The sequence below is a fragment of the Bradysia coprophila genome, unplaced genomic scaffold (genome assembly GCF_014529535.1).
Source record: "Bradysia coprophila strain Holo2 unplaced genomic scaffold, BU_Bcop_v1 contig_415, whole genome shotgun sequence".
Lineage (NCBI taxonomy): Eukaryota > Metazoa > Arthropoda > Insecta > Diptera > Sciaridae > Bradysia > Bradysia coprophila.
The window spans coordinates 305,090-325,819 of NW_023503670.1; the positions used below are offsets into that span (position 1 = coordinate 305,090).

At 36.7% G+C, this 20,730-nt stretch overlaps 3 protein-coding genes and 5 non-coding genes across 13 annotated transcripts; 7 read left to right on the plus strand and 1 right to left on the minus strand.

Annotated features, from left to right (window-relative positions):
* The first annotated feature begins 666 nt into the window (after window positions 1-666).
* Trnal-aag lies at window positions 667-748 on the plus strand. The gene has a single exon. It is a non-coding gene; the product is annotated as a tRNA-Leu (tRNA).
* Window positions 749-1,170: 422 nt separating this feature from the next.
* Trnal-aag lies at window positions 1,171-1,252 on the plus strand. The gene has a single exon. It is a non-coding gene; the product is annotated as a tRNA-Leu (tRNA).
* Window positions 1,253-2,229: 977 nt separating this feature from the next.
* Window positions 2,230-3,989, plus strand: LOC119082297 (histidine ammonia-lyase-like). Of its 4 annotated transcripts, none has more exons than XR_005088611.1 (4): window positions 2,230-2,830; window positions 2,891-3,581; window positions 3,653-3,810; window positions 3,865-3,989. XR_005088611.1 is itself a non-coding variant. In XM_037191777.1 (4 exons), the coding sequence occupies exons 1-4, from the start codon at window positions 2,285-2,287 to the stop codon at window positions 3,945-3,947; spliced, it is 1,482 nt and encodes a 493-aa protein (XP_037047672.1). In that variant the 5' UTR covers window positions 2,230-2,284; the 3' UTR covers window positions 3,948-3,989. The 4 variants fall into 4 exon arrangements, 3 of the variants coding, with proteins under 3 accessions (XP_037047672.1, XP_037047671.1, XP_037047673.1); XM_037191777.1 differs by having other exon boundaries at window positions 2,891-3,585; XM_037191776.1 differs by having other exon boundaries at window positions 2,891-3,585; window positions 3,653-3,989.
* A 2,591-nt stretch (window positions 3,990-6,580) lies between these two features.
* On the plus strand, window positions 6,581-6,660 carry Trnal-uag. The gene has a single exon. It is a non-coding gene; the product is annotated as a tRNA-Leu (tRNA).
* Window positions 6,661-8,521: 1,861 nt separating this feature from the next.
* On the plus strand, window positions 8,522-8,603 carry Trnal-aag. The gene has a single exon. It is a non-coding gene; the product is annotated as a tRNA-Leu (tRNA).
* Window positions 8,604-10,218: 1,615 nt separating this feature from the next.
* LOC119082296 lies at window positions 10,219-13,628 on the minus strand. The gene is made up of 10 exons (XM_037191775.1): window positions 12,771-13,628; window positions 12,570-12,703; window positions 12,345-12,506; window positions 12,127-12,271; window positions 11,896-12,071; window positions 11,518-11,832; window positions 11,364-11,455; window positions 10,845-11,299; window positions 10,609-10,782; window positions 10,219-10,478 (listed from the first exon to the last, which is right to left on the minus strand). Exons 1-10 carry the CDS (start codon window positions 13,501-13,503, stop codon window positions 10,330-10,332), a joined length of 2,535 nt encoding a protein of 844 aa, XP_037047670.1. The 5' UTR covers window positions 13,504-13,628; the 3' UTR covers window positions 10,219-10,329.
* Window positions 13,629-15,243: 1,615 nt separating this feature from the next.
* On the plus strand, window positions 15,244-18,150 carry LOC119082298 (mitochondrial uncoupling protein 4). 3 transcript variants are annotated; one of them, XM_037191779.1, is made up of 8 exons: window positions 15,244-15,946; window positions 16,001-16,125; window positions 16,190-16,269; window positions 16,649-17,072; window positions 17,133-17,252; window positions 17,316-17,376; window positions 17,447-17,701; window positions 17,749-18,150. In XM_037191779.1, exons 1-7 carry the CDS (start codon window positions 15,939-15,941, stop codon window positions 17,619-17,621), a joined length of 993 nt encoding a protein of 330 aa, XP_037047674.1. In that variant the 5' UTR covers window positions 15,244-15,938; the 3' UTR covers window positions 17,622-17,701; window positions 17,749-18,150. The 3 variants fall into 3 exon arrangements, with proteins under 3 accessions (XP_037047674.1, XP_037047676.1, XP_037047675.1); XM_037191781.1 differs by having other exon boundaries at window positions 15,244-15,434; XM_037191780.1 differs by having other exon boundaries at window positions 15,245-15,882.
* Window positions 18,151-19,531: 1,381 nt separating this feature from the next.
* On the plus strand, window positions 19,532-19,615 carry Trnal-uaa. Its single transcript has one exon. It is a non-coding gene; the product is annotated as a tRNA-Leu (tRNA).
* Window positions 19,616-20,730: the final 1,115 nt, after the last annotated feature.

Here is a 20,730-nt window from a genome sequence, read left to right on the forward strand (position 1 = left end):
CTTCATACAAGATGTAAGTCATTAAATTTTGCATTTTTAGTCGATTGGACCATAATTTGGTTTGATCACATCGCTATGATAAAGCTTTTTGTTGAATCGAGCTTTCGTACGATGAAATGTTAAGAATGAATGTAGCTTTTCCTCGAATCATTGACTCCACTTTGAATATAATTTTGAGATTGTAGCACTTGTGTTACGATAAAAAGGTACGCCTATGCATTATGTAGTTAAGTTTGTTTTTCAGAGTAGTTCAACTAAGGATTTGCCATCAAGTATTTTGATAATTAGCACTAATATTGATTGATTCTAAAGTATTGTATTCTTTATCGTATTGGACTATATTAGATAATGCTATTCATATGAAATGAATAGCTACATATTATTGTATTTATTCCTCGATGAAAATTGTTCGCAATCAGAAAAATGTTAAGACTAGAGAGCTTGCCTATACGCTCTTTATGTAATTCAAATATGGATGAGAATTTTAATCACAATTTTCAAAATAATACCTGCACACTTGCGTCAACATCATCGAAATTCGTGTGTATAATATTAGCTCAATTCAGTACATTTTAACAAGACGAAAATAGATTTTTCCGCTCGCAGCATATAATTTGAAAATTTACTCATGTTCACTGAAAATGCGATGATTGTAATATATATATAGGTAGCGTGGCCGAGCGGTCTAAGGCGCTGGTTTAAGGCACCAGTCTCCTCGGAGGCGTGGGTTCGAATCCCACCGCTGCCAATATTTTTTTTATAAAACAGACTCTCCCCGTATCTTCGCTGACCATTACAATATCTACATTCGTATAGGTGCAGTTAAAACTAAATTTAGAGTTTTATTTTTTACTATTGATAACGTAAAAAGTGTGTCGCGTTAATTAACATTAAACTTCGTTCATTCAAGTAATCAGCAAAGTTGTGATAACGATTCCATTCAATCGATGTAGACAAATAAGGACAAATGTCTTAGTTCGCAAATAATATTGGACACATTTCGTTCAGTCGTGTGTCTAAGATAGGCAAAGAGAGCTTCGTGAATAGTGATGTGTGCCGGCAGTTTTCAGCCGCTTAGCTGATGGGTAATTCGATTTTCGAGGCTATGCGTAACAACCAAATGAAAAAATAATAATTTCTCGGAAAATGTTCTGCTGTGCCATAAATACAGGTAGCGTGGCCGAGCGGTCTAAGGCGCTGGTTTAAGGCACCAGTCTCCTCGGAGGCGTGGGTTCGAATCCCACCGCTGCCAATATTTTTTTATAAAACAGACTCTCTCTCCTCGTTAAAATTAACGAGTGGTCTAAGGCGTTGGTTTATGGCTCAACTCATTTAGTTACAGTGTCAAAATTACAAACAGTCACAATTACAATCCAATCGACGTTGTTCATTCCACTTGCATTACCAGTGATACCACATTTACGTTTCATACGTATTTATAACCTCTGGAATATCGCATGTGGAATGAATGAAGTCGATTTGATTGTAATTGTAGAAAATGTTACTGGCCTATTTTCTGAAACTGTCGTTACCATTTCTTAGCATAATGGACGATTCCAGATAAAATTGGAAAAACATGAAGTGGGAAAGGGAAAATAAAAAAAAATCTATTTTTTATCATCGCAAACATATCAGATGTGATTGCAAATATAAAATCGAATAAAATCGACTAACGGATCGCTACAAGCTATTTATGAAAAGCTTTTATTGCCACTTTTAATTTAGGCGTCGATTCTGACTTGAAGCAGAACGTTTGCAGTGTTTAGTGGACATAATATCCTTCACCAACTTCTAAAAAATGATACATTTTCACATTCATTGGATTTTTTTTTCATCGACTGTTTGCAAACATTCAAAAAGTAAGATAAATGGTTTTCTCTTTGTTAGTCCGTAAGCTGTTAGAGTACATTACCAAACTCTTTTACTCAAAAAATTATTAATTACCAAATGTAGTTTACAAAGTCATCCTTTATTTACTCTCGTAATAAAATTTAAGCTTACGCTATTTTTTGTTATCTAGTTTCAGTTACTAAGTTTGTCTAATGCAAATATTAAAAGTGATATATTCTAGCGTTTAGCCTGAACTGTGCCGGTTGTTTCTGATAATTTAGTTTGCGAAAGCTTAATGCATTAATGGTCCATAACTCATTTTTGTAGTAAATATGACTCTCTTGATAAGATTTTACTGTGTGTATTAATACGTAAAGCTTGAATTTCGAATTACCAGAACTAGTTTTGAGTTTCATTACGACTAATTAGACAGTTTAAAAAATCTTCGTTGAAAATGTCTTTACCAACTGCATATATTGGCCTGAACCACATTGACATAGAAACGATAGGTCAAATAGCAAATATGAAATGTAAAATTGCTTTAAGTGACGATGACTGTTTTGTGAATAAAATTACGAAGGGCCCACAGCTCATAAAACAGTTGCTCGCAGAGGGGCGGGTAATTTATGGAGTGACGACAGGTCTTGGAGCGAGTTGTGAAACGGTTGTAGAAGCAGAGCTGATGCAACAGTATCCAAATAATGTAATTCAATATCATGGTTCTGCCCTGGGGCCTTTGTTTTCTCCGGAAGAGACACGTGCAATCATAGCGGCGAGACTTGTATCACTAGCAAAGGGAAACTCTGGAGTCAGAATGGAGTTATTACAGGCACTGGCTTGTCTTTTGCAACATGACATACTTCCTAGAATTCCACAAGAAGGCAGTGTCGGTGCTAGTGGTGATCTTTCACATTTGTCATACATTGGAGCTGTTATCTGCGGCTTTAGAACAGTAAACTACTTGGGAAAGGTCATGAAAACATCGGAGGTCCTTGAAATTGTAAGAAAATAAAACCCATAGAGGTCAATCATATACACGTTACCACTTCTTACTTCACAGGTTGGTGCCAAACCAATAGTACTTGAGTATAAGGAGGCGCTCGGCATTATTAACGGTACTTCAGCTATGACAGGTGTTGCTATTTTAGCGTGGCAACGAGCGCAGAGATTATCGCAATTGGCAACAAGAGTAACAGCCTTGGCGATTACTGCGCTCAAAGGCAATCGCTATCATTATGAAAAAGAGTTATTTGAAGTTAAAAATCACAAGGGCATGCAATTAGTGGCGGAAAGAATACGCTCTGACTTATCAATCTCGGCTCCCGAGTACCATACCAACGAAAGAATTCAAGATAGATACAGCACTAGATGTGCACCGCATGTGATTGGTGTTCTAGAGGATGTTTTATCATTTACAAAAGGTGTCATTGAGACTGAATTGAACAGCACGAATGACAATCCCGTAATAGATGTAAATGTTGGAAGGGTTTATCATGGAGGAATGTTCTATGGAGGTCATATAGCTATGGCTATGGACACTCTAAAAGTACAGGTGGCTAGTGTAGCCGATTTGTTAGATCGACAAATGGCTATTTTAGTAAACACTAATTATAACAACGGTTTACCGGCAGACTTAACCGGCGCAACAGGATCACGGAAGGCTATTAATCATGGATTAAAAGGACTTCAAGTAACAATGTCAGGGTGGACAGCCGAAGCGTTGAAGATGTGCATGCCAGCCACAGTGTTTAGTCGGTGAAAATTAGATAAACATCGCTGGTGTACGTTTGTTTTGTCTTAAGTGAAACCTTTCCTTAAACAGATCGACCGAAAGTCATAATCAGGACAAAGTTAGCATGGGTACAATTGCAGCCAGAGACTGTAGGAGAGTTATCGAATTGACTGAACAAGTGGTGGCAGGAATGCTGATAGCTGTAAGACAGGCATTGGATTTACGTTTGAAACAAGGAGAAGCAATAAGTATTTCTGAATCGGCAGATAGTTTCTTAAAACTGATCAGCAACGATGTTGCAGAGTTTACTGACGATATATTTCTTGAGCCGATATTACGTAAATTGATCGAGTCGATTAATGAAATGCCACACTCAATTTATTGATGTTTGAAGTCGAAAAGTAAAGTCTTAATGACAAGAAAAGAACACGGATTTTTTTTTCTTTTTAGGGTGTTAGCTGTGCAGAACTATTTTACAAGGCAGCTGAATATTATGTTCCGCATATATGTACATTTTACATACTGACCACACTAAGTGCAGCTAAGATGTACATTGTACTGCTATGTTAATAATTGTACTCGTCCCGAATTTGTACAGTATATTTTTCGTGGTTCTGTTGAACCTTATTATTGTCTATTGAGCTATAACAGGTACAAGATAGATGATAATGATGCCCTGCTCTGCTGAATATAAATTCATTTTACTTGTAAGTCTATACTGCTAAGTTACACATCTGTACTTGTTCCGCTTAAAAAAAAAATTCAGCTGTGCAATTTTTTGGGTGAACATTTTATTAAAACAGAAAATTTAATAAATGTCTGAACCTTTCAGAAACAGAGTAATCATCGGCATCGATGACCAAAATAAGCTCCACATATATACGGTGCGGCTGAACCAATTAAAATAAAAAGTGGTTCCACATTACGTTTCTCTCTTGATTGTATTCCTGGGATAGCAAACAGCAAACAGAATCAACGAAGCCTGAATTTTTTTACTGAGCCGATTTTGAACCGGGTGTGTCAAAATCATGAAACTTTGTTTATGGTAATCTGTAATACATGTACTTTTCATTTAAATTGGTTAAGCCTTACAGTGTATAGCCCTTGAATTCCCTTAACATGTACTACTAAACACCTAAGGTAAAAGTAATTATATTAATAACCTCTTCGTAAAGGATTGGGATAGCACACATCACCAAGGTTCTGAAAGAACAGGTGAAGACATCCATCAATTTTTTTAAACGCACTCATTACATATTGTGCAAAAAGCGACTGCGAAATTCTGATGCCACAGTCTTCATGATAAACTCAGAAGTGTATTTAACTGTTGCGAGACCTGTTCTTTCAGAACATTGCTAATATGACGAATACTCCATATGATGAATGCAACTAAGGATTCTGTGATATGAAGATATGCTGCTTTATCGTGTAAGTGGAAAGGAGGCAAACAAAGAAGGGCATATCATGTTATCATTTCTGTGTTTTTATCATGATATTGCTTTTTGTGAGTATAGATGCAGGGTTTATTTTAATATATTTAAATTTATGTTTGCTCTTTCACGGAAATGATCGATTTTTCCAATATTCGAACACATCTGATGCAGTGTTCGGACACTAATTTTCTTAAACGATTTCACTGAATTTTTTGGTAAAACATATAAAATGAATTATTAATCACTTAAAAACATTGAGCAGTTTTGTTTGAAAGTAGTGTTTGCAAACAACAAGTGTTTTTCATAGTGTCTGGTTGGGACACCAGAAAAATCGTGAAAGTAATCGTTAACAATGATCTGTGAGTAACGTTAAACGTTAAAATCAAATTTCTTAACAGGGAAATTTAGTCCAGGGGTTGACGACCTCATCAACATGTCAAAAGCTATTGTTGTGATAATGTGTTTCAAAATATAATATTTTCTAAATCCCGAAACTTGGGAAAGATCAAACGCTAGCCTGTAATTACCAGAACAATTCGATTATGAGCTCCATAAGCGAAAATTCTCGAAAAGCTCATAGATGAGGCTCAAATCACACCTTACAGCTAATAATTTACTCATTAAAATGAGCATTTCAGTTTCCGAACCAGACACTCTCCTAACCATCAATTGCTCAGAGTATGTAGTTACATTTCGCTTCTTCTATGTATCAATAAATATTCAAAAATCTAATGTTTTCCAAATTTTAGCTGGCGCTTCTCAAGACAGTGTCCTAAATCCTACCTTGTATAATGTCTTTACCTCTGATCTGAATAACCTCTTTGAATCGATCTGTCCGAAATACTTATAAGAAGGGATCCATAAGAAATTAATGGAAAACCAAATATTAAACAACCTGAGGACTTTGTCAGGAATTAGAAGAAATTACAAAACGGAGTTTCGGGAAAGTTAGGGCGATTATTCATAAATTGTCAGTATGTCATAAGCAGTATGTTCTTCAGATTCCTATATAAACACCTCATCTCTCTCTGATAATAATGAGATTTTACGTGAGATCAGAAGGACGTAAAGTACTGTACGTACAAGGTTCCAAATTGGTATTTTGACGAGTCTTCAATCGTCAAAATAAAAATTTGAGCCTCGGTCGTAATGTATTATACGAATTGTTTCAATTGCTAAATATATTGACGATTCATTACGATTTACCGGTAACAATCCAAATAAACATAAGCTTAAGAAAACAGTTCATTTTATTCAAACTCAACTTGTCATTTTATGCATCGTACAAAAGTTTAGTTTTAATAAAATGTTACAAATACCATCAATCATCGAACGGAATGAAGTTCTTATCAACAAAACAAAAAATATTAACGACTAGTTGCCAAAAAGTACGATCAAGTCTGTTCGTCAAATGAATTTGAAATTAATTGCAAACAATAACAACTAATGTGCTCAGTTTGTCTTACACACCAGAGTGGTTTTGGTTTACCAATAAAATCGATATTATCATTTTAATGTATTGATCAGCAAATGTTTTTCAAGCCTAAACTAATGGGACATATTTAGAGCGTTGCCAACTCCAAGTGGCAGCGTGGCCGAGTGGTCTAAGGCGCTGGTTTTAGGCACCAGTTCGAAAGAGCGTGGGTTCGAATCCCACCGCTGTCAATTTTTTTTTTACTGTTCATTCCTCCCAATACCTCTGCTGTTATTTTTTTTACTATTCATATCTTAGAATTTTGAAAATTAGAGTTCGAATCCCACCGCTGTCATTTTTTTTACTGTTTATTCCATACATTCCTCCGAAAAGGAAAATTAGAGTTCGGTGTAGTCGATCAATAATAGCTTCCAATAATTTCACAATATTATCAATGCGACCTATCAGATATTGAAAAACTGATTGAGGATTGAGCTCAATACCATTACAAAACTGTTATCAATGATTTATCTGAATTTTAAAACGAACCTAGAGAATTCCGTCATAAATTTTACGTTGTCGGCTTTATCATATTAACAGATCCGTCAAGTCAAAAGCGTCAGAAGGTAGATAAAAAGCAAGGTAAAAGAAATTGATTAATGGAATCACCACTGAACTGAAATGAATTTTGAAGAGAAGTGGGTGGGAGGTTTGTTATATAGCAAGTAGCAGCTCAGTAAGTGGAAAATGTTTTGTATTTTGTAAGAAAGTTTTTCATTAAATGTTATGTTATAAAACAGACACAAGACGATGTTGAATACATTTCAAATCGAACATCTCAATGTTCTCTCACTGGATATCCTCGAATTTTATACAATAAAATCAAACGAATAACGATTATGAATTATGACATCATGAGCCTAATAAATTACTTTGCATCGAGTTGCATTTTGCACACAACGTTTTATGCCACAGCATCTAAAGTTTGCAAATTTTGCATATTATGATGCTGAGTGGTATAAACAAAAATATGATACCAATGTCACATGTCAAGTCATTGAGAGATAAGGGGCCGTTCATAAATTACGTAACGCTAGAGGGGGGAGGGGGGGGGTATGAGGCAAGCGTTACGGTTCTAACAAAATTGGGTCAAACTTGACCCTTTTAGCGTTACAGACCCGGGGGGGGGTCTGAAAAATGTTGATTTTTGCGTTACGTAATTTATGAACGGCCCCTAAAGTAGCGAGCCCCAAAATAATTGAATTATTTAGTGTTTGGCTAAATGCAACAATTAACTACCCAAATGAATCATTATCATATCCAAACAACAACAACCTTAGGTGCATGTCTTCGCTGATCTTCTGGGTCACATATTTTCCTTAGCGAATAATTTGCGATACAGGGAAAGATTTACTCAACCACACTTACCAGTCCTATATTAACACAATTATTGTCGTTATTGTCGTTGGAATTCTTTTCATGATAATGTGTTTTTGATTATTTCTTGATTTGGCATTGGTCCGCTACACTCTAAGGTAAGTGAGGTAGTAGCTGACCGTGTAAGTGTAACTGTCCAGCTATATACTTTATCAGTTTTTGAAAATAATTACAAGTTGTCCTCCTCCTGAACTACACTTTATAAAAAACCGCTCATTTTTTGTTCAGATTCACCTTTTACGTCGAATAAAAACGTAAAAACAACATCAGTTTCTCGGCTCACTATCAAAACTTCTTTCGATATTTTCTGATGTTCTATGAGCTGCGAACATATCAAATTAAATTCCGACGAAAGAAAAACTTACTTTCATCGAAATAATCCAAAGATATTCATGACGCAAATTGAAAAATTCCTTAAACGGTCAGATTCTGCCTCACTTACCTTATACACAAATATATTCTGTAAATTCTATAACTCAATCTTGATACAACTCACTCACACAACCTTCTTGGTTGTGTATACCCTCAACCGAAGGTAATTTTTATTCCTAACACAACCACAAACTTTGTGTATGTGTAAATATGCGCACACGAACATCTGACACTGTGTATATTTATCTAATCTTTGAAATGTGCTTGTAGAATCGAACGTTCATTTGTCGTCTGGTTTGACATGGTAGCGTGGCCGAGCGGTCTAAGGCGCTGGTTTAAGGCACCAGTCTCCTCGGAGGCGTGGGTTCGAATCCCACCGCTGCCACAATTTTTTTATTTTTTTTACGCCAATTACACTGTTGCTTGATCGACACAATTCACAGAACACTGATTATGCCTCAAATTGGTTTTTATCGTCACTTTTTAGATTGTGTTCTTTTATACGCTTTGAAAGGAAATTCCCTTGGGGAATGAGGTACACTGTTGGAACTACATCCCACCGTTCCGTTTCTTTTTAAAAAAGAAGTATACGTTGCAAATGCACATTACTGGAATTTTTACTTTCAATCATGATAGATTGATGAGCGCCTTGTTTTAATGAGACTTTATTTCGTGTAATGAAACAGAGAATAACGAAAGAAACGTGTAAAAAATTAAGATTGGCTCGCTCGGTATGTGTTTTAATGTAGATCGTAGCAAGGGGTTTCGGTGGCTTTTGAAATGAAGTTTCTCTCTAGCAATATGGGAAATTGCAATGTCAAACATATGTCCAAAAAGTCTTTAACTTGTGCTAGGTACAGTCCTTTTTCAGCGTAGCCTCCCAATTAAAATATCTAATGTGTGGCAACGTGTAAAAAACAAAAATTAAAACCGACCAGAAATTTAAAATTTTGAATCTAGGGATTCAACAAATCCAACGTTTGTTATTGAAACCCAGCAACATTTCAATTCTTAATTGTGGTCTGTAATTATGTAATCTTTTGCTTCATTTTAACAAATTGAAGCAAGATCTATTACTTCAGCAGTTTTAACACCTTTTTACTTTTCATGCTTCGTTGCTGAAAATGAGCGAATTTCGGAATCCCACCGCTGCCTTTTTTTGTTAGCAGTCGGTTAACCAGACACAATTCACAGATTACATGCTTTAAATTTAGTTGTTTTATACACTTCGAAGGGAATGGGTGCACGGATGGAATTAATATAAATCGAACTGTTTGCGGTTTTGTATTACTCTAATAAATGTTGGTGGGTTCTTTGGGAGGATGAAAATAAAATTCTTTATGTTCTGTCACATTGACTCATTCACTCTTCTCTTACTCCGACTTAACTATACACAGCGATCGACGTATTTCAATCGCTTTGCCTCCTAGGCCAATCAGGTAGGTACAAAAGGACAATCACACAAGGTACAGTCCGACTAACTACGTTATTCAGTTTCTAACTACACATTGAAAAGATCTTCTGGGAGATTAACCACTAGAATAATCAGAATAATAATGTTTAACTTACTTTCAATCTCTTTGTCGATTTTATATTCCATGCGTTATGGTTGGTATTTTCTTACATCAATTCGTATTGTCCCACTAATATTGTCGATGGATTTTGGATTCGGATACTAGCTTTGACATTGCGGAGCCAATTGCCATGCTATAGTGTGATTCTTGATTTCCAAACAAATTTCGTATTCTCGACACAGTCTGATGAAACGGGACGACTGTCGTCAGAGATTGGTAAATCCTTTCTCAGTGTAAATTACACATCCGTTTCAAAATCAATCAATCAAGCCGAATAACATACTTTCGAGACGGGTTCAAATTTCATTATTTCACATTATTTTCACAGGGCAAAACATTTTTGCGACCATTCATCGCCTACCAGAGTTATATCATTCTTCTTCGTTCTTCTTCTTCAATACAAGCGACTTTATTCGCACGCAAAACGTTTCTTAACAATTTTTATTCAAGCGAAACTGAAAAAATAAATTCAATTCGATCACAGCATTATTTTCAAGTTCACTTTCAAGAGGTTGCATAATTCTACCGGTTCACATACTAATCAATCTCGTCGAAAAATGTATCGACCACATTATTGTACACCTCAGCGGCTTCTGCAGAGTATTTGCTGGTAATATTTTTGTTGTATCGCAGATACTCGACCATGGGTCCAAGTCGTTGGAGACAGACTGACTGCAGGGCATGTTCTAGAAAGTTAATTTTAAATTACCGGTTATTGACAACGACACGACAGTAATGATCTCTAGCTAGGGTCCTCTTTTATATAGAAAACATTAGGCGAAACTCAAAAAACGAACATAAATTCAAGTAACTTACGATGTGCTGATTTGAACTTGAAGTCGTACAAATTTAACCATTCGACGACCATACGAATCCGATTTTTGATAATGGTGCCACCGGCGTTCAGTAGATCGTCTACATAATGCTTCACCAGATTATCGTACAAAAACTCGATCCCAAATTTAGCCACTGTCGAAACGGAATTGGAATCTGTAAGTGGAACGACTATCTAGAAATCACCAGCACAGCTTATGTCGTTCATTTCAAATTACCGATCTCATTAGGATATTCAATCCAATGCAGCAGATACACGTACAATAAAGTGACGACTACACCAAACATTCTCGCCCTGCATAAGCAACTGCCACGCTTATCTGTAATCAACCACTTCGGCGACTGAAGCAACGAGTATCGCATAAACAATATCGTCGACTGAGTGATCACGGTCAATTGTTTGATGCTAAACTTTATCTTTTCGTGCGGTAAGATGTGCAACCGGATGAGTAAAGCGTATATTTGTAGTGTGCACGAATCCTCTGTGTATTTTATATATCCCTGTGGTTCGGCAATGTCGCATGTATTTCGACTGCAACACAGAGCGTCCAGGAAGGCTTCATTCTCCGGGCGACAAGACATCAATTCCAAAAACTTCGATATTTTCTCCAGCGATCCGATTCCCGGTCGGCACAGCAGAATATTGTGCAAAGTGTTGGCAAAGACCATAACGCTGAAAGGGAAGAGAGTGGTGATGAGAACGATAACAATTTAGATTAGACATGATAGCGAACAACCTCTGCGAATTGAGAATATTGTCGTTGTCGGCGAGGATCGTTAACAAATGGCATGAGCTTTCAATAACACCTTGAAAACTCTCTACATTTTTCTGTAAAAAAAAATACGAAAAATTATGTATCTCCAATTAGACGCAGATTAGTAAAACGTTACATAATAGCTAAAGGTCCTTATCGTTATCGATAAAAACTCCATTACACTTTTCGTCTCATCACCGCCCCTGCGCTGAAACAACATCGATGACAACTGCGGAAATCGTTCGCAAATTGTTGCCAAACACACCAATATTCTACGCGAAAGAAACGCTTCCTCTCGATCGAACAGTTTGTTTTCCGAAACAATGGAATAGTCCGTCCACTCACCAACATCCGAGTGAGTGCACGAAACGTCGTTCTTCTTCGGGTCGGTGTGGTCTTTTTCGGACGCCACATACATTTGGTTCACACTGGATAATGCCAGATTGAACGTCTGTTTGGAAAGTTGAGACGACTTTTAAATTGTAAACGAAAATGACTAGAATTAGACACCAACCTCGTCTAGCATTTTGGATATACTGTTGCTGTTTAAGTCTTTGTTTGACATAAGGTCGGCAAGGATCAATTGAAGTCCGTTCAAGAATTCCCATTGTTTTTTATCGTCCATTGACACCCAGTACGAGTCAGACAATTTCGATGAAATGTACAATCGAGGATCGACTGGCCTGACAGCTAATAAAATAATCGTTTAATCACTCCTTCGCATGGAGGCTTTAAAAGTTATTACCTTGAACTGGAAGGCATGACTTGGTCGGTAACTTAAACTTTTCCCAATCATGTAAAAGTGTTTCCGACTTTTGACGCACCACCGACTGTTGAGACTGTTGAGAACAAATCGACTTCCGGCTCTGTTGATGCAGTGATGACATTTCCTAATTTTTTTAACAGAAATAAAGGAAAGTTGTCATAGTCTCGTCAACAACTAAAAGCTTCCAAATCTGATACCTTGAACTGTAATTGTGATTTTAAGTCCAAGATCGTCTTCTCCAACTCTGACATTTTCATCGACAAATCGTTCCGGACCTTCGATATTTCGTTTGACTTCTCTTTACGTATGTTATCAAACTGATTCTTCAATCGTTCATTTTCACTGCGAAGCAAAGACGACTGAAATCGAGAAGAAGAAAAAGTTTCAATTTGACGCTGAATGAAAGCATAAAGCGGAAATACCTCGCCGTCTTTGGTCTGGCAAAGTTCGGTTATCCGTTGATTTTCGCATTGCAAATGTTCGATTTCCTTTTGCAGATCTCCTTGCTTCTGGGTGAGAAATTTTACTTTTAAATTTTGACTTTGTGCCTGCGATTCTGTTCGAAGAAAAGAAATGTTTTCATTGTCTCTGAAATGTTTCGCTGAAACGACGTGCGGTATTACCGGTCGGTTCCATTGGCCTTGGTATTTCTATGTTTTGACTAAATTGAGTGGATTGCGGTTGGTCCTGCGGTCGAAATGTGAAATTCATGTCGATTTGAGTGCTCGTCTGAATCGGTGCTCGCTTATCACGTGGAACTTCCGATGGAACCTTGAACACAGACGGCGATACAGGCCTTTCGTTGGCCTGTGGCAGCGTTCCAGCACGTAGGTTTGGATTGCCAATGACATCGAAATTATTTATTTCCGAAAATATTCGATCGTCTTCCTCCGTAAATTGCAGTAGATTTTTCACAACGTCCTGCTCCTCATTCGGCATTTTAATTTCGACCATATTGTTCTGGCTCATGTTCATCGATTGAACGATAATCTGCTGATTGATTGCATCCATGTCCATATTGTCGACCATTTGTGAGGCGATCAATATGAATTCGTCGTCCGCATCAGCCCACAAATTTTCATCTTTGGCCGGTGGTACTGGTGGTGGTGGCACATTGTTCCGTTGTGTTTGATGCGTAACATCCGGTTTTCGAATAGAATTGCCCGAAGAGCTGGTAGGATTCGGTTTGTCATTGATCGATGTTGATGTTGTTGGCTTTTGTAATTGTAAAACATTTGACGGATTCGATTGTGTGCTTTGATTGGATGCTCCCGTGAGTGAAACATTCAGTTTTCGCATTTTCGACTTGGGCTCCTTGTACTGGAATGCATTTTTGCTCGGCGGTCGTTTGTACATTACTGACTTGAATAATTAAACAAACAAAAACAAAGTAAAGATCCCGCAATTAGCTGAACATCAACATTTAAAACAAATCCAATGTGTAACTGTCAAAAGTCAGCTGGTACGATGTTCCCTTTACCCACCAAAATGTTTTTGAATATTACACACACACATGAACATGTGTGGGCCGTGTGGGCCTTAAGTCATCTGCATAACAAAATTAGAGGTGAGCGGTTGCGAATCATTTTAATTTTTCTTTTATGAGAAGAAAAAACTTCTTGAGAATGTTGAGATCCCTGGACTTAGCGTTGATTGATGTGCTCGCAGTATCATTGATAATTCAAATGACAGGCAAAATATTTGCTAATTTTCTGTCTCTTAATTTTAAACCACTCGAAAACCGATTAATCCGAAATTGAAGGTTGTAAGGAGCCCTAATTTCTTCGCTGCTTCGACTGCTATCTCGTAATTATAATATAAATCATTTGCCTCTACACATACACTGTTTCGGCATCAGAATCCTAAGACGGACAGTTATTCATTTATGTATAAATTAGATTTGACTGGAGGTCTAGTCGCCACAGGAGTCCTGTGACAGGACCAAAGGGATCTACTAGTTTTGCTACAAATGATGAAAAGTGGAATTCTTTAACGAGGCGAAGCCGAGTAAGACAAATTCATGACATCACGAGTTACAAACGACATTTTTTTATGCCGTTGATCATCAAGAACCAAAACGAAAAAATCATTCTAAACAACAATTTCAGTTTGTATTAACAACTACCAACCTTCTACCCTCAACTGCTGAAAGTTTTGCAGACCACTTATCATCTGTTCTCAACATCTACGATAAAATCAAGCACGAAGAGTGAATGAGTAGGTCCCACAGAGTAAAGTTAACTACGCAGGAGCGCTACTTTGACTAAGGAAAGGACCTGAATAATCTAGTAGCCCTACGTTTTTTGCGAATAAAATTTTTCAATTTATGTCAGTGTTCAGTTCATTTTCATACAGTCAACGCATTTCAAGCAAAAGTGGTCATAGTCGACAGCTGCCAAAAAGAATACTATTTTGTATGAAATGGTTTTTACAGTGTTTTATGTATGACACACTGTCAAGTTTCAGTACCTTATTTATAGTGTCACTCATGCTTGAAGTGCGTTGATACAATGTATTAGGTCATTTATTTGACGTTTCGAAAATGAACCGCTACTGCCTGATTTTTTTTACCCTGCCGTGGTAGGTCCTAAAAAATGGCAAAATTTAATTTGAAATTACTTCGTCAAGGCTACGTTGTTCCGAAAGATCATGAACAGAGACAGCTGGCAGCAAAATTTGAACGATTCAGCGGATTTTTTCTGGATATAATTTTTAGTACACTTTTGTGTCGCTGTACTTCTACGTCCACTAGAAAATTTTGCTTACACATCCTTCATGATAAATTCAGTTGCGTCATAAGCTGTTCAAGAACCGGTGGCCAATGTGCTAGGATTCACCATTTATATTAAGGAATAATTTTACGGTCTCGTACGTAGTAATTTAAATTTACTAAATCTCCATAATGGCCTGTGGAGTCTTTTGCAACTGTGAAACTAGGTGGACAAAATACTGAACCAATTTCATAAAGTTGGTTTTCCATTCACTTGATGCCGCTCATATTTTCAATCATTTATATTTTTCGTAAAGTACACCGACAACAGCTGATTCGTGTGACCCAGCTACCACTCACGTTCCATACTTTTGACATTCATAAGGAATGATAACAAAAAATTTAGCAGACAAACATTTGAGCACATCATAATTGCAGAAATATTTTGTTAAATCTATTTTCCATCGAGAAATATAGTTTATATTCAATTTAATTATTTAATTATCATTAAGTTTAACATTGCATCCACCTTTGTCCAGCTAAATAAACAAAATCGGAGTCGCTGCTTTCACGGATAGTAAATTTCAACTGATAAAGTTGCAGATTTAGTCGGTTTAAATTACATAATAAAATTCGGGACTTAAAATTTCGTTGATAAATAATAAAATCAAAAGTAAAGGAAAAATGCAACATTTGTGTGCTACTGATTAGCAACGCCGTTCCGTCATCGAAATCCTACTTTATACACACCAACAAAACGACAAGATTTCGATAAAAGAAGAAAACAATTTACGAAAATATACATTTAACATTGACACTGCTAATTGGCGATAATAATTTCGTGGCAGTTGAATTAAAAATGTGCTTTGGTGCGTCGACATTGTCATTAAATAAATTTCGGTTTATTTTGCGACAGAAGATTGATCACCTCAACATAAATCGTCGTCTTCAGTAGACTTCGAACGGAGGAGCGAGAAAGAAGACTTTAGTAACACTTATCTAATCAGGAGTATCAGTGTTGTTGGGTACGGACAAAATAAAAATAAATTTAAAATCAGCACGAGGGACATCAAAATATGATATGCGAGGGCTTGTTATAACTTTTGATAAAATTTGTTTTTTTCTTTTTTTTACATATTTCAGTGAAATGCAGCAACCAATAGCTAGAAGGACTGAACAACCGCCACATCCGGTCAAATATCACTATGCCGATACATTTTGGTGCATTTACATTACGTCAGTGGTTAGTGCGTGCATTGCCGAACTAGGTATTTGAAGATCTGAATTCTGAATACGTTGGACAAACTTATAACACGCAGCACTCTTTTACAGCCACTTATCCTCTAGATTTAACGAAAACAAGACTACAAATACAAGGAGAGGCTTTAACTGCGAATCTTAATAATGTCAAGGTAAGTCGCCTTGTGTCAATACAACAAAATTTTAAACATTGAGGCCATAAACAACACCGTCAGTTATCTTCTACAGTGAGATTAATTTCAAAAGAACTTTATACTTACCGAGGTAGTTCCTCGTCTGTTCAGATTTGTTTTACGTTTTCCCATCATCGTTGCGACCATTAAATTTGAATTAATTGTCGACAATCAAAAATGGTTTAAATTGACTGATGAAATTGTAGTGCACACTTGATTGTGATGGAAATAGTTGTAGAGTGGACTGACTGACCGGTCGTTAACGAGTAGGAAACATTTTAGGGTTGCATTGTATATGACCGGATTTTCCTGACCTTCCGTTATGCTCGAATCGTCAAACGTTTTATTTCATTTCCAGAAGCTGCACAATCACCGTGGTATGTTGGGTACTGCACTGGGAATAGTGCGCGAAGAAGGATCACTTAAATTGTGGCAAGGAGTAACACCAGCCCTATATCGTCACGTAGTTTACAGTGGCTGTCGCATCGTTGTGTACGACAATTTGCGAAAGAAACTGGGTTCGACCGGTCAGGTTGGAATTCCGTTGTATCAGTCGGCGATTTGTGGAATAACTGCCGGTGGTTTGGCACAATGGTTGGCCTCACCGGCCGATTTAGTCAAAGTACAAGTTCAAATGGAAGGTAAACGTCGACTGATGGGACTCGAACCGAGGGTGAACAGTGCTGCTCATGCATTTATGGAAATAGTGCGGCGCGGTGGCGTCAAGGGTTTGTGGAAGGGAAGCATACCGAATGTTCAACGTGCAGCTCTAGTCAATTTAGGTGAATTTTATTAATCTCTTGGTTCGATCGTTGATTTAATGCTCGTTCAACCAATCACAGGTGATCTGACCACATACGATCACATTAAACGAACAATTCTCACGAAAACTGGACTGCCAGATTCGCATACGGTGCATATTCTGTCTTCAATATGTGCTGGCTTGGTCGCAGCTGCAATGGGTAAGGTCAACCATTCTTTTTTCACCTCAATGGTTTTTAACTGTACGGAATTCACATTTATAGGAACGCCAGCCGATGTTGTGAAGACGCGAGTTATGAATCAACCAACTGACAATAGTGGAAGGTTTGTGCTTCGATTGTTCAACAACTTTGATCTGATGTCTAAATTCGTGTTAAATTTTACTGAATTTTAGGGGTCTACTGTATCGTGGGGCAATTGACTGTCTGCGGCAAACGGTATCAAAGGAAGGATTTTTGGCGTTATACAAAGGCTTTCTTCCCTGTTGGATTCGTATGGCTCCGTGGTCGTTAACATTTTGGATGTCATTCGAAGGAATTCGACGGATGCTCGGCACGAATTCGTACTGATTTTTGAGTGGAAATTTTGAATTAAGAAATTTTAATGGCCATCCCATCCCAGTTAACAGCCACACACATTGTTTCAAGTGAAATATAAAAAAAAGTTGGAGATAAGAAAAATTTAATGTAAAATCAAACGAAAACGTTCTCCTTATTGGAACGTCGGATCAATACCTCGAAAAGTTGAATTTTTCTTTCTTTTTTGTAAATGAAAATGGCCAATAATGTTTTTTAGCTGTGATGAGGTTTTCTTTTTATAAACACAAATTAAGTAGTCTTAGGTATACATAAGAGTGGTCTACTCTAGTTCGTTTTAGGTTCACATTCTCTTAGAGAAAGTAGTTTTGTTTTTAAAATTTAGTCGTGATCGTTGATGTGTGAACAGTTTTCCAAAGGTTTTTTTTTCCGCTATTTTGTACCAAGTGTAATTGTAAATTAATTTATTTCTTAAAAAACAAAATTCTGTTACAGCCGTAGTACGTTCGCATATATAGAGCTGCTTGACCGTAAAAATATTTTTATAATAAACAATGAAGAAGTAAAAAAATCGAATTTCTTTTGATGATACAGTAGAAGAAGACGAGGAAACATCGTCAGCAAACGCTGCAAAAAACACTATCTGCTGTTGGACGAATTTTAGAGCTGGTCCCTGTAGTCTTTCCCAGAGATTTCAAATGTGTAAACCCTGACAAAGGAATTACCACTTGGTTCACCCTTTTAAACTCACAGTTCTTAATACTCACACTAAGACTAAGAACAGCCCTCGTTATGCAGTAAAACTTACAAACTACATCGACAAGAAAGAGTTGAAAATCTCATCTGTTTTGGGTGACTTTGTCTCCAGGTAATCATCTACAATGGCTGCCACAGTTGTAATTTTCGTATGGGGCGCTACAGCTGTGACAGTAAGTCTAGATTACCTGGAGACAAAGTTACCCAAAACAGATACGATTTTCAATTCGGTTTTGTCAGTGTCACAACAATCACCGACACTCCACCGAGTAGGTGGACTAGTTACTTTCGGTTTAATTTAATTTTATAAAGTCGAGGAAACAAAGGACTATCACTGCTCTTGGAGAAAATGGAATACTTGAGTCCCGAGGTGCCGACATATATTCTCTTTTTTACATCGACACACGCTGTCTGGGTGACCAGATAAATTGTGTATTGATTTCAAGTATTTATCACCACCGAAATTTCTTATCACAATAAAATTTCCACCTTTGATCCTGCTGCTAGGCACCAGTTACAAAGCCTCTCAGTCACCTATTGGCTTTTTATGGCAAAATAATAGCAACGGAAAACACTCTGCAGAACAATCTGTTTCGCCGAGCTTGTTGAATTGCCATTTGAAAGGGGAAACTAAAAATTCCGACCTGAAATTTGACTGTTTGGAAATCAATATAGAAATACGGATGGAAAAGGACGATTTGTAATAAAGAAAGGTTGTCTTGAAAACTATTTAAAAAATGCTAAGAATCAGTGAATGTGAAAGCGATTAGTACAAAATTACCAAGATTAGGAAATTTAGCAATTTCGGCACCAGTTACTACTCGAATCAATGAAATTTTGTAAAAAAAATTAAAATGGAACGTTCGCTGCGTTTTTTGATGTTTCTTAGAAAGAACACACCAGCCAACACAAAATGGTCTTACCTTATGTTCTTATAAACATACCGGCTTGTATTTTGCTGACTTATACGAGTATATTCTAATCACCTTACAAAAATACAATTTCATTCATTAATTTTTTACACACACATACACACTTCCAATACAAAACGCACACCAGAAAATGTGTATCGTATCGTCACCTATGTATTGGGATGTGGATTGTGTATATGTATTTTCCACAATGTTTTCTATCACAAGATAATAGTGTGTGTGTTTAAATATGGATATTGACAAGATGTTATGCATGTCAGGTTGGCCGAGCGGTCTAAGGCGCCAGATTTAAGCTCTGGTTCCCGAAGGGGAGCGTGGGTTCGAACCCCACACCTGACAAACTTTTTTTTTTTATTTTTTTATTTTCGATTTATTTGCATAAAAGTAATCCATCAGTTGGTATTTTGACGTTGCTAGACTTGGAGTGGAATGGCAAGCTCGAGAGAACGGTATTGAAACAAAGGTTGGTTTAGAAAAAATTCCATATAATTTCATGTGAATTCACATCTCAATTTTTCGACATTTTTCTTTTATAGATTATTTACAATAAAATTCATCAAATTAAATGCTAAGAATTATAAAAATTTTAAAATTTCTTTTTTTTTTGAACTGAACTGACTTGATACATAAACAATTTAAAAAGTAAAAATTTAACAAAATATCTTTCTTCCTTCACTTAATCAATGAAATTCAAAACAATTTGACCTATGCACCATCATTACAGCCAGAGGGACTTATTTGTATTTCGGTATGTCGACTTATCGGAATTTACTGAAATGTACCAAGGCTTGAATTAATTTCATTAATTTTGTGTAAGTTTCAGTAAATTCAGTATAATCGATTCACGAAAAATATAGGCCCTGCTAACAGGCGATAAATGTTTTTTTTTTTGATCGACAAACATTAAAATGAAATTTGTACTTAGATTATTATACTAAACAATAAGATGCAACAAAACGATCTCGTAGCATAGCCTTCGATATATGGTAGTACTGAGTCTAAATGATAAAGTGGAGAAACATATACGTATCCCCCAACAATTTTAAAATAAATGTATCACTCTGAGTCGCACGCCGATACGTCAGGCCAATACCTTCTCCAGCAACCTAACTACATTTATTAAGGTGTATGATTATACAAACAAAGGAAATCAGGTGGTATTTTAACAGCGGTAAAACGAAGTTTGTTTGCTAGAGAGGGTATTGGTCAGGCCGTTTAGGTTTGATATTTGTCTTAGACCCTCGCGCAGAACACTTCTGTCAAGGCAGCTAGCCAAAGAGCATTAGGTATTCACCAAAGCACGGAAATTGTTTGGAATTCTACTCCCAAATTGAAATGAATCAATCAAACTCTTAGATTTATTATGGTTGAAGTGATCTCTGACTTTAGCTTAAATATGAGGTACTTGTGAGAAAAGACTTCAGAATAAACACGAAGGTTGAACGGGCAACATG

What these genes read in the sequence shown, in the direction of transcription:
- LOC119082297 (XM_037191776.1), top strand. Translation starts at nt 2,285, where the DNA reads ATGTCTTTACCAACTGCATATATTGGCCTGAACCACATTGACATAGAA. An exon ending in CATCGGAGGTCCTTGAAATT is followed by an intron (nt 2,831 to 2,890) that starts GTAAGAAAATAA and finishes CTTACTTCACAG; the next exon opens with GTTGGTGCCAAACCAATAGT. An exon ending in CCAGCCACAGTGTTTAGTCG is followed by an intron (nt 3,586 to 3,652) that starts GTGAAAATTAGA and finishes TTCCTTAAACAG; the next exon opens with ATCGACCGAAAGTCATAATC.
- LOC119082296 (XM_037191775.1), bottom strand. Translation starts at nt 13,503, where the DNA reads ATGTACAAACGACCGCCGAGCAAAAATGCATTCCAGTACAAGGAGCCC. An exon ending in AAGGCCAATGGAACCGACCG is followed by an intron (nt 12,704 to 12,770) that starts GTAATACCGCAC and finishes TTCTTCGAACAG; the next exon opens with AATCGCAGGCACAAAGTCAA. An exon ending in AATCACAATTACAGTTCAAG is followed by an intron (nt 12,272 to 12,344) that starts GTATCAGATTTG and finishes TAAAAAAATTAG; the next exon opens with GAAATGTCATCACTGCATCA.
- LOC119082298 (XM_037191779.1), top strand. An exon ending in TGCGTGCATTGCCGAACTAG is followed by an intron (nt 16,126 to 16,189) that starts GTATTTGAAGAT and finishes ACTCTTTTACAG; the next exon opens with CCACTTATCCTCTAGATTTA. An exon ending in CGAATCTTAATAATGTCAAG is followed by an intron (nt 16,270 to 16,648) that starts GTAAGTCGCCTT and finishes TTTCATTTCCAG; the next exon opens with AAGCTGCACAATCACCGTGG.